Genomic DNA, 12,350 nt, shown 5'->3' with positions numbered 1-12,350 from the left:
AGCGCTTGTTTTTTGGGTGAAATATGGCAGGGACATGGTGGTGAATGAAGGATTCAATTCTCTATTCCAGTAGGTTGTATGATGGTGGTGGCTGTTTTTAGATACATAGGACAAGGACTCCTTTCTCTCTCGCACTTGCTTTGCAACAGGAAGGAGTCATGCCATGTTTCGAGAGTATATTCTGGAGGGCAATAGTAGTTTGCCCAAGACCCAGCTGCCTCTATATGGGTGAAATGGGATTCCCCTCTAGCCTATGGTTCAAAACATGACCCATCAATGGGCAATGCAAGCGCCAGGTCTGGGATCAGAACTGATGAGGGCTTTTTATTTCTGTACAGGTACCCGACCCTTTCCAGCAAAAAAATCCTCTCTTTGCTGGGACTGGGCTGCTTGAAAAGCTCCGTGGATTCATTGGGTTCATTAGGAGAATTTTTCTTATAAGAAAGTTAACTTTTCCTCAATTTTTTAGGAAGAAACTTTCTGAAAAATTATTTTTTGGAAAGATAATTTTGAAATGTTTAGTTGATTATGAAAAATAGTTTATTGCAGAGTGGCCTATGTTCGGTTGAGTATATTTTTTTAAAAAAATTATATAAAATATCTATTATATTTTTAATGGGTATAAGACTATACTTTTTACTTTTAAATTTTATATAAATAATATTATTATATTTATATTATATAAATATAATACTAATATATTATAATATAACATTACATCATAATAATTTATTAATACAATATAATATAATATATTTTTATTATATTAATATAATATTAATATTTAATATAATAAATTTATTGATATAAATATAATATTAAATATAATACTATAGTAATATATTAATATAACTATTCAATATTTTATCTTAATTATCCATTGATATTTTGTAAGATTTCAGTCATAGATTTTTAAAAAATATTTTTGTAAAGAAGAAAAAAATCATCACAGTTCATCCTATGGGAAGTCTCAAAATTCATCTTCCCAATGATTTCTACTTTCTATAAAATGTGAAAAATATTTTTCATAAAAAAAACTTTTTATTCTCTCTTCTTAAAATTCCAATCAAACAAGAGAACCTTTCTTCATTTTTTAGAATTATCTTTTCTCTCCGTTTTTCATCGTGAATCAAACGAGTCCTACAAGCTCATCTCTGCACCTAGTCTTTCAAAATATTATAGTGGAAATTCAGTCACTCAAACTAAGTTCAATTTTGAAGAGGGTTGATAAGGTCCTATTGAACGTGACATATCCTATATACAAAACATCGCAGCTACGCTGCAAAAACTTGGATCCGGACAAGCTTCAACAAGTGCATTAATATGGAAAGACTGTTCTCATCAAGGTGGACTGGAACAGTAAGATACCTTAGAGTGAAATAACCAATTTTGCTTGCACCAAGAGCATATTTGATTATAGTGAGTTAGGCTCTAGAATGAAAATAGAACAGGATGCATCTCAATCCAACTATTTGGTTGGGAAGGGTCTTGTTTCCGTTTTGATTTCAAAGGGGAACACGAATACCCCGGTCCAATGCCTCAAATCTCTCAAAACCCCTCTGGTTACGGATCCCTTTTCTAAAGAAAAGAAAGATGTCGTTGGAGCACAATATATTGGTGGTCGGATGAAGGCAAGAGTTACCTCCAGAGGACAGGAATCCCTGGGGAAGACACTGTCAGCATCCGAAACTTTGGAGCACCTAGAAACTCCTTGGCTTCAGAAGAACTGCTGAACAACTAATTATTTCGCTTAATACTAAATGTCGAACTTTTAAACATCAGCATCCAACCAATCAAGACGTTCTTTCTCTCCCCATCTAAATTTCACATTCTTACAACACTTTCTGTCTTTGCTCATGAAATCCAAAGAAAAAGCAATAGGAAATTTAATAGGCACACTTGGCTACTCTTGTTCTTCTTCTTTCACCATCAGCACTCCCCTTCCTCTCTCCCTCCTCCTACCGCCCACCGTTGCCCTCCTCCAACCTCTTCGTCGGCCCCGCGGTTCTTTCGGCCGCCATCGCAGTATCATAGGACGCATGCAGACCAAAAAACAAGTAATATATCAGCAGCGCTGCCGTCCAGATTCCAAACCTCGCGAACGAATCCCTGTCGATCGATCCCAGCAAGAATATATTGACCGCGATCGACGCCGACGGCAGCCATGGCACCATCGGCGCTCCCCACAGCCTCGGCTCCCTCGCCTTGGGCACCGCCAGCCACAGGAACAACGTCGACAGGAACCATATCGGCACCGTCACCACGTACCCAATCCACCCCTTCTCGCTCAACCCCCAGTACGTCGCCGTCGCGATGGATGATGCCAGTATGAGCACGATGCAAGCCACCAACTTATTCCGGTCGGAATCCGAGGTCTCGCCGGCGACGTAGTAGCGGCGGACGAGAAGAGCCACGGCGACGAGCATGAAGATGAACAGAGTGGAGATGGATAGGAGGTTGGAGAGGATGCCCAGATTGGTGAAGAAGGCGATGACGGCGGTGGCGCAGAGCATGACGATGGTGGCGTTGATCGGAGTGCCGGTCTTGCCGTGCACCTGAGCCAGCCACGGCGGAACCATGTGGGTGCGAGCGATGTGGGTGAGGTAGCGCGCCTGGCCGATGGCGGACACGAGGAGGACCGTGGTCATCCCCTTGAGAGCCCCGAAGGCGACGATGTACTTGGCCCAGTCCATGCCGGCGACCTGGAACGCGACGGAGAATGGGGCGTCGACGTCGATGGTGTTGTAGGGCTGCATGAGGCATAGAGTGACGGCGAGGGCGCAGTAGGCAAGGGTGACGATGGCCATGGAACCGACGAGGCCGATGGGGACATCCTTGGCGGGGTTTTTGGTCTCCTCGGCCATGGTGGAGACGGCGTCGAAGCCGATGTAAGCGAAGAAGAGCACGGCGGAGGCCGAGAAGATGCCGCGGACGCCGTAGGGGGCGAAGGGGGTGTAGTTGGCGGCGTTGGCCTTGGTGAGACCGGCGATGATGATGAAGAGGATGACGGCGAGGTGGATGATGGAGGCGATGTAGTTGAAGCGGGATGTGCCCTTGGTGCTGAGGACGGCGGCGATGCAGATGACGGAGATGACCACGACGGCGATGGGGTCGAGGCGGTTGTAGTCGTCGGCGAGGGCGGTGGCGTGGATGCGGAAGTCGTTGGGGGCGTGGTTGAGGAGGGTGGCGAAGTAGGAGGTCCAGGACCGGGCGACGGCGGCACCACCGATGACGTACTCGAGGAGGATGTTGCCCGCCGCCACGAACGCCATGAAGTCGCCGAGCTCCACCCGGAGGTAAGCGAAAGAACCACCTGAAGTGGAATTTGGAGAAGAATTTATTAAAATGTCACACATAATTGGTGAATGCATGAAATTAAGATTCTAGATCATTAGTGGAAACAGGAAACACAAGAATTCTTATGGAATCAAAATATATTGGAAATAAAATTTTTAGAAAATGCCTACGAGGATTTGAAAAAGTTATAATATACGTGCTTTCCAAACATACAAGGGGTGCAGAGGATGAAATATATCTGAAAAGAACAAAGTTTTTCACAGGTTGCCAGAGTGTTCATCTGATTTGACTCTTTACAATATCTTATAGATCTATAATTCTTAGAACTTATTACACGAATCATGTTTTGATTTCTAACATAAAATTCATTTTGTTCTGTTTTTTATAATTAGCCAAAAGACACATCATAAGAACCAATCTCCAAAGAAAATCATTATCGTCTTAACTAACTTATTACCAACAGTTTCTTATGTAAAAAATCCTAAATAATCTATACAAATTCTTGAAGTCTGAATAATTTAGCTAATTCCGGCTAAAACACAGAATTAGAATAATTCAAAGCATAGACAGACAAACAAACGAAAAAAACAGAATACCTGCGACCGGGATCTCAACAGCAAACTCGGTGTAACAGAAGACGGAGAGCATGGCGCAGATCCCGGAGACGACGTAGGAGAGGACGACGGCAGGGCCGGCCACTTCGTTGGCTTCCTGGCCGGTGAGCACGAATATTCCGGCGCCGATGACCGCGCCGATGCCGAACCAGATGAGATCCCACCATGAGAGATTCTTCTTCATCTCGTGCCCGCTCCTCGCCCGCACCTCGTGCAGCTCCGTCTCCTCCAGCGACCGGGCCGTCACCCGGTCCCGGAGCCGCATGCCGGTCTCCCGTAGCGCCTTCCCATAGCTAGCCCAGCTCTCGAACGACTTCTCCGGAAGGAAGTCTTCTTTGCTGCACGAGCACCCTCTTCTCTTCGCCACCGTCTCACCGCTGCCGTCGCCGCCGGCTCCCATCTTCTCCAAGAAAAATATTTCACAGAGCAAGAAAGAGGAGGAATGAACAATACTAATTTTCTCAGAGGAGTGCTATAAGGTGGAAGCAAGAATAGAAATGGAGGAAGAATTTTGAGTGTGGGGCATTCTATTGTTGGCAAGTATATATGGTTATAAATAGGAGTGCTATAAGGTGGACTGCTCCAAGGTTTCCTCTTTTGTGTGGTATTTCCATTGCGAGCAAGTTTGGTAATAAATGAAAAAGGGGTCTCATAGTCACTTCCCAGCTGGACTATACTTTTTATAGCATTTCCATGTAAGTTCAAAATTTGGTCAAGATGCATGTATATCACTACTAAGTGATTGATGATATATGAAACTATTGCTTGGAAATGCCATTTTATGTTGGACATAGACTAATATTTCATACAAATATCGAGTAGATGAATATATATTTGGTGGTGACATAAATTAATATTAAATACATGCCGCAAGATGCTTTCCTTTCGTCCTAGCGTAGCAGAAATAGGTGGAAAAGTTTCATTAGAAAATCAGATTTGTTGGCCAGCATATCTATGATTTGAATGGCCAGCATGGAATTTCATACATTGTATCTGAATAAGATGACTTCTGGGTGAGCAAAACACAAGTAGAAAAATATCCAATTTCCATTCTCCCAAAAGTGATGCATTCTAAATTGCGCATTAAAAAAGGTAATAGATGGCGAATGGTTTAATGAGAGAAGCAAAGTTGTTTTAGATATATATATTGCTTTCTTCGAAATTTATTGGAATGGCCTGGAAGTATATCGATGATTTGAATGGCCAGCATGGAAATTTCATACAATGTATTTGAATAAGATAACTTCTGGGTGAGCAAAATATAAATAGAAAAGTTCTCCCATAATTGACACATTTTAAAATTGCACATAAAATTATTGTTGCACTAAATTTGGCAAAGCCATTTAAATTAAGTTATGACTCATCAAATCATACACGAGTTTGGCAATATATGTAGATAGATGAAATGTATTATTACACTTAACCACACGCGCGCGCGCGCGCGCACACACGTACGTGCATATGTGTTGGCAAAACAAAAATGCTTCTCTATATTCTGCTATTACTTTTCGTCTAATTGCACTTAATGCAGGAGTATGCCATGTAGATAACCTGTAGATGAGTTCAAAAAAAAAAAAAAAGGATAAGTAAGTGACTTTTCATGCTTAATTATATTTGAGAAATTGATTAATTAATTTCTGAGTAACTAATTAGAAAAATAAATTTCTTTTTAAGCAGCCTTGAAAATTCTTTGCAATAAAGTTTCTATGCACGCCCATAGTAATATCTCAGGTCAGCAGGCATCATAATATACGCATAGCATATGTACTTTTTGTTAATATATTGTTGGATTAAGGCTTCAACGAATGTATTCTATTTATGTTTAGAATCAATAACTGTTAGTTTGGGTTAGAATGAAGCTATTATTCAAGCTTGAGCTGAGCTTGAATTGATTTCAACTCACCTTAAGACCATCAAGCTGATTAATTAGGCTTGTATGTGGCTTGTCACTAAATTAAGCTTGAATAGTCCTCAAAATAATGCTAAACAAATCAAGTTTGAACCTAGAGTTGAATATCAAAATTATTTTCAAAACAAGCTTGATTTGATCAAGCTCAGTCCGTTATGCCTCTAAACAAAATTTGATCGATTAACGCAAGGTAACAACACTTCTCATATGGGAATAACATCTTAGAGTTACTTATGTTACTTCTCTTATACACAAGATCGGGAGTTCTCTGATTCAAATTTCAAGGAGAAATTGTATCATTTATATATGGATGTGTTTTTTAGCACTAAAATTTTCAGTGCAAATGTGGAGATATGAAGGAAGAAGAGAAAGACAAAGAACAATGAGTTTGCTTCCAAGAACATAAAAGTTCCGGGATATGTTTTGGGGAAGTAAGCTTTGGACTTTTCTAATCTCCAATATGTCATTCCAATGCCATTGAATAACCAAGGTATTAATATCGAGGTCTCTCCCAACTTACTAAGCATATCTAATGTAGGCCTCAAATCATCATCAGCAAGGTTCTAATGCAACAGTGCTATGAATAAAAATAGGATTTATTAATGAGGATAAAATAGGCTGATCCACAGCCACTCAAGGCTTTGGTCCAACAAATTCAAGTATTGACTTGCACAGTGCGGCAGCTCCAAAACATGACAGAGCAGTCTCGATCTTGGAGCCACCAACTTGAATGGCTCTCTCTCGGCATAGTCATTAGTCCCACCCCAAGAGTCCGAAATTGGTCCTCCGGTGTACCCTGCATCTACTCTTGCTTTTGCTCTCCGTCGGTCACCTTCTTATTGCAGCTTGAGGAAGAAAGATCGATAACGGCGGTCCTTCTCCGATTCCACTCTAGACTACCCCTTGTCTCTTAGAAAGTTTCATTGGGAAGAAGATCTTGAATGGAAGGTTTGGGACATCGAGTGCCATCTTGACAAGTCTAGAATGGAAGCCCCCAAAATGATGACAACCTCGACTTCAATTCTCGACCTCTCTTCTCCTATATTATTTTGAGAGAACCAATTCTGAGTCAGTTCAAGATACCTCAGATAGTGCCATATAATGGCTCTTCGAACCTCCTTGATCACTTGGAGAGTTTTAAGACTCTCATGATACTCCAGGATACCTTGGACATCCTCCTTTGCCTTGCTTTCTCGACCACCCTTAAGAAGTCGGTGTAGGCATGGAATTAGGGATTATAATTGGAGTCCATTCACTCATTTGAATAACCCAAAAGGCTGTTCATTGTACATTTTGGCAATAATCAGATTTGATCGAAGAACAACAATAGTCTCTTCTCAATCCAGCAAGAAAAGAAGGAGTCAGTCACTGTACAACTACATGGCATATTTCAATACCACAATAATTGAAGTTCATAACCTCGATGAGTCGGTGGTGATATCGATGTCCAAGTAGGGATTGCGGAATGAGCACCTTATTTTCTCTTTTGATGAAATATTTTTGAGGGACTATATCGATCTGCTTGCATGAGCTCGAAGGTATGCATAGACAAAAGAGACTCAGGCTGCATGGAAGGAGGCCGAGCGAAAGAAGACCCCCAATAAGAAGCGAGGTCAAGAAGAACCTCACACTAACTGAGTGGAAGGAGAGTCCTCCTGACCACCAAGGAGTCCTCCTTGATGGTTCAACAATTACACTCTCCTGTCTACTCCTCAGGCCCAGATCCTAATGAAAATCAAGGTCTAGGGGTACCTCTATCGGCCTAGCCAATGAAGAACCCACCAACAAAGAAGAGCAAGGAGAAGTATTGCCGCTTTCATCGTGACCACGAAAATGATATCAAAAAATGCCTCCAGCTCAAGGATAAAATTGAAGCCATAATTCGAAGAGGCTAACTTGGAAAGTATATTTATGAGTGATAGGATCAAGCGCATGAAGAGCCACCTTGGCGCCAACCTGACGAGGAGAATAATAACAATCAACCCACAGCTAGTGTCATCAATGTACTCTCCGACTCTATAGGTGATAGGGGGGTAGGAATCTCGCTTGAAAATGTGCTACCAGTAAGTTGAGTGTTTGTTTATTACATCAGTAAAAATATTCTCTTTGAGCCTTATTATAGGTTTCTTACGAAAGCGACTAAGCGAAACATTCAACTGATGGCGGTTGTAGCTAACCATGAATGAGGTCATCAAGAATGACTAAGGAAAACAAAAGAATATGAATGGGACAACTGAGTCCAGCTTCGATCGGAGAGAGACAATCAGACATGATCCGATTCGAGATATTCAGGCTCCATTCTGGACCTCGATGACTAGGTTGGAAAGAACCGATCTCATGAAGATATCTCGGTTATGTTAAGACCTCCATAATGGTGATTAGTAAAATAATATTCACAAGAAGATCTTCTGACCCAAGTTAGGACCTCCTCACAAAAATCTTGTCGGGATCTTCCTAGCATCCCATTGTGGATTGGACTAAATCGATGATAGTGACTTGACAAAAATGTTATCATAGATTGACTTCACATCAACTTTAGATAAAGTCTCGTTGGGATCTTTTCGAGTATCTCATTAGGAATCGGGTTAAGACGATGACAGCGACTTGACAAAAATGTTGTCACCGATTGACTTCAAATAAAATCTCGTCGGGATCTTTCCAAGCATCCCACTGTGGATCGGGTTAAGATGATGATAATGACTTGACAAAAATATTGCTGCAGATCGACTTTGTGATGACTTCAAATAAAATCTTGTTGGGATCTTCCAAAGCATTCCACAAAAAATTGAGTTAAGATGATGATAATGACTTGATAAAAATATTGCCATAGATCGATTTTTAGATAAAATCTTGTCGGGATCTTTCCGAGCATCCTACCGGAGATTGGGTTAAGATGATAATAGCGACTTGACAAAAATATTATCATAGATCAACTTCATATCAACTTTGGATAAAGCCTCATCAAGATCTTCCTGAGCATTTCATTAGGGATCAGGTTAAGATAATGAAAACAACTTGACAAAAATATTGTCACTGATCGACTTCATATCAACTTTGGATAAAGCCTTATCAGATCTTTTCGAGTATCCCACTAGAAATTGGGTTAAGATGATGACAGTGATTTGACAAAAATATTATCACAAATTGATTTCATATCGACTTTAGATATAGCCTCATCGGGATCTTCTAGAGCATCCTACTGAGGATCGAGTTAAGACTATGATACTAATTTGGCTAAATTTGCTGTCAAAAATTGGCTATGCAGATTCGGACATTGTGGTTTCGAATCATGGTTTGAACCAAAGACTCCTACTTTCCGAATGGTTTGATTGGTTAACCGAACCAATGATTATACCAGACAAACAAATGACCAGTGCTAGAGATTGGGGTCATTCAACATGTGCATCGAAAGATATGAAGAGATTCATTTCATTAAGAAGAAGTCCATTGCCAAAAGATTGCTACAAGTAAAAAGGAAAAGTAAAAGTACAAATATGACTAGTCGAGGTCCTCAAGCATGAATTTAGTGGCATGATTGGCGGTCGCCTTGGCAGGCCCCCAACAGCATCGATAAGCATGGTAATAGGCTCGAGAGCTAGGTCCTTAATGGCTGGGGTGGGCTCATCCTTAGCTAAGGTAGGCTCATCCTCATCCGATGAGTTAGCCCTACCCTCATCATCACTATCTTCAAGATGAAGACCGCTCAAGTTTCAGTTGGGAAGCACCGACCCAAGCACCTCTTGCAAGCTTCGAAACCATATACATAGGCTATCGAGGAGCCCTCGGCAACCTAATTCTTGAACTCTACGAAAGCCTTGAACTTTTTGATGCCCTTGAGTTTTGCTTTAGCAATGACCTTCACCTTCTCCTCCTCGACTTTGGCCTTGATAAGTTCTATCCTATCTTAGGTAGTTTTGATTGCCGCCTCTCTGAGCTTCAATGTCTCCTTAAGCTTGGCCACCTTTTGGTGAAGCACCCGAGCAGCTCTGTGCTCAATGGCCATGAGGCCCTCTAAAGCCCCAACTTTCTCTCAAGCAGTTTGGAGCTCAGACCTGGCTCGAGAAGTTTTTTCTTTAGCCATCCTCTTTGCTTCTTCGATGGCTTGCCTCACCTCCTCGATGGCTTGTCTTACCTCCTCGATAGCCTGCTTCACCTCCTCTGTAGCCTTTGTTTAGGCCTCGGATGCCCTAAGCATTTACTTTAGCAAGAGCTTTATTCAAAAAAAAATCGATCAACCCTCACTGAGGATGGTGACATCGTGTGCCAACTATGCAGAAAAGTAAAGTTAGCAACCACGAACAAAAGTTGAAGACAAGTATAAGTAACAAAATGCTTACCCTAAGGAGGCCAGCATAAGAAGTGGCAATGACATTGTCGAAGGGATGGGACCTTCCTTTCCAACCAGTCAGTCGGTAGCAAAGTCATCTTCACCAACTCCTGGGTGAGCTGGTGGTTCTCAAGGATGAAGTCATCCCTCCATACTCTCCTTGCTATGATAACAAACCCTCCTTCGCTCTCGGATGAGGAGAGGCCCACCTTGGCCCTCGCCAACCTACTCAGCGCCATGGGAGATAGCAACAATGAGGTGAAATGAAGCGGGGATGATGGATGAGGGAGCAATGACTGATTGGCTGGTAGAGATGGAGTCCAAGCTGGCTTCGAAGTCACTGGTGCAATAGATCATAGTGGCATGGTCACTATCTGTTCATTCTCGATCTCCATAGGTCGGCACTTGACGTTCCTATGGACGAAGCCAGGGTTGCAGCAGGGGCAGGAATCTTCAGTTGGATACTTCTAGGCTTCTTCGATGAAGACTTCCCACCCTAAGAACCCATCTTTCTTTTCAGAGCTGACTTGATAGACAAAAGGATTGGCCTCATTATTGCAAAATCAAGGAGAAAGCAACTAGTTCAAGAAAGTTTTTCAAATCAAAAAAGATGCCGATTGTACCTTGAGGCAATGACGGGCTAATGCCGATATCATAGAGATTTTGCTAGGTCAATAACTTCTTTAGCTTGGATATCTTAACGTCAAGCAGACTTCGATAATCCTTCTCATCCTTGAAAAATATGTCCTTATATCAAATTGAATCCCCAAGGTTGATCAAAAGATGTAAAAAAGAAATAACTTTTTTAATCGTAGATCGAAGAGGATAGTCTGGTAATAAACTTACATCCCAATCGAAGAGAGAAGTACCACCATCCTTTCTCATCATAGTGCTTCTTCAAAGTGAGTAGCACTTTGAAGACATAGCATCTTAGAGTGATACCGAGCCAGTTACAAAGAATGATAAAAATGATGACCATCCGAATAGAGCTCAGGATAATCTGGATTGGAAGAGTCTTATAGAAGTCGAAGAAGTTGCTAATAAAGGGATGGAGAGGAAGCTGAAGATTAGTCTAGAGGGACTTCTTATACAATATGACTCGGCCCTTTGGGGTGTTAGTCATGTTATGACTCAGCCCTTTGGGGTGTTAGTCATGTGACCATCTCGATCAGGAACTTTGAGCCAGAAGGCCCAGGTGATAGAGAATTGAGAATGAAACTTTCCAAGATTGTCCTCAATAAGGCATGACTCTTCGTTACTCAAGCTCCAAAAATCTTCAAATCCACACATAAGGCTACCCGTGCATCGAGATTTAGAGGACTGATACCCAATCGAAGAACCAACCTCGATGGCAGCTCAAGGAGTTCCCTCGGACCTAGTCCAGAGAGGTGGCGGTCAACGGCTCGAGGAGTTTCCTCGGACCCAATTCGAAGAGGTGGCAGCCAGAAAACTCAATTGCCATGAGGTTTTTCATCCCTGACCTCACCACCATTAGAAGACATAGAAAGGAAAAAGTTATTAGAAAAACTAGAGAAACGAGAAGGAGAAGAGTGAACCAAGAAAAAGAGGAAGAACCCAACTAGAAGCTGGTAGAAGAGCAAGGAATACAAAATAAGAGGGAAGGACCAACCAGAGACTATCGTGTGAAGATCACCAACATCGAAGGAGATGATAGTGACAGAAAACCCTCCTTTTGATGACTGCGATGGCAAGAGAATAGTTGGTGCATAAAACAGAGATGTGGTGATTTGACAAAGCAAAATAGAAGGAATGACAAAGGGAAAGCCTATTTATACTACTCGCCAACGATTAAGATTTAGACCATGCACTATCAGATCTTGACATATGGTACATATCAAGGCCACCAGATTACATGACTCTTCATTGCACCACCTTCAAATTGAGCCACATAGGCCAATCCACTAGACATGATGCAGGATCTACCAATGTACGATACCTAGCAGACCCCGACGAGATAAGAGGTGATCTTTGGATCCTCTTTTTTCAAATCATTATGGAACAGCACCTCGAGCCGCTCATCCCTCATAAGTGCAGTAAGATTTATGAAGTAGCATATTAATGATACCCCGATATTTTCTTTGCCAAATGCTGTCGATTAAATGCTTGAGATAGAGAAGTCAGATCGATTACTGAAGACTAGCTCCATGATTGGCTACTCCTTCATTCGAAGTGGTAAAATCAC

At 41.8% G+C, this 12,350-nt stretch overlaps 1 protein-coding gene across 1 annotated transcript; it reads right to left on the bottom strand.

The window, feature by feature from the left end:
* Window positions 1-1,737: 1,737 nt before the first annotated feature.
* On the bottom strand, window positions 1,738-4,385 carry LOC105032632 (cationic amino acid transporter 1-like). The gene is made up of 2 exons (XM_010907128.4): window positions 3,894-4,385; window positions 1,738-3,313 (listed from the first exon to the last, which is right to left on the bottom strand). The coding sequence occupies exons 1-2, from the start codon at window positions 4,309-4,311 to the stop codon at window positions 1,959-1,961; spliced, it is 1,773 nt and encodes a 590-aa protein (XP_010905430.1). The 5' UTR covers window positions 4,312-4,385; the 3' UTR covers window positions 1,738-1,958.
* Between the last annotated feature and the right edge of the window lie 7,965 nt (window positions 4,386-12,350).

Source organism: Elaeis guineensis, chromosome 2 (genome assembly GCF_000442705.2).
Source record: "Elaeis guineensis isolate ETL-2024a chromosome 2, EG11, whole genome shotgun sequence".
Classification (NCBI taxonomy): domain Eukaryota; kingdom Viridiplantae; phylum Streptophyta; class Magnoliopsida; order Arecales; family Arecaceae; genus Elaeis; species Elaeis guineensis.
Note: the sequence above shows the minus strand (reverse complement) of the source record. Positions and strands in the feature narration are given on the sequence as shown.

What these genes read in the sequence shown, in the direction of transcription:
- LOC105032632 (XM_010907128.4), bottom strand. Translation starts at nt 4,311, where the DNA reads ATGGGAGCCGGCGGCGACGGCAGCGGTGAGACGGTGGCGAAGAGAAGA. An exon ending in TGTTGAGATCCCGGTCGCAG is followed by an intron (nt 3,314 to 3,893) that starts GTATTCTGTTTT and finishes ATTCCACTTCAG; the next exon opens with GTGGTTCTTTCGCTTACCTC.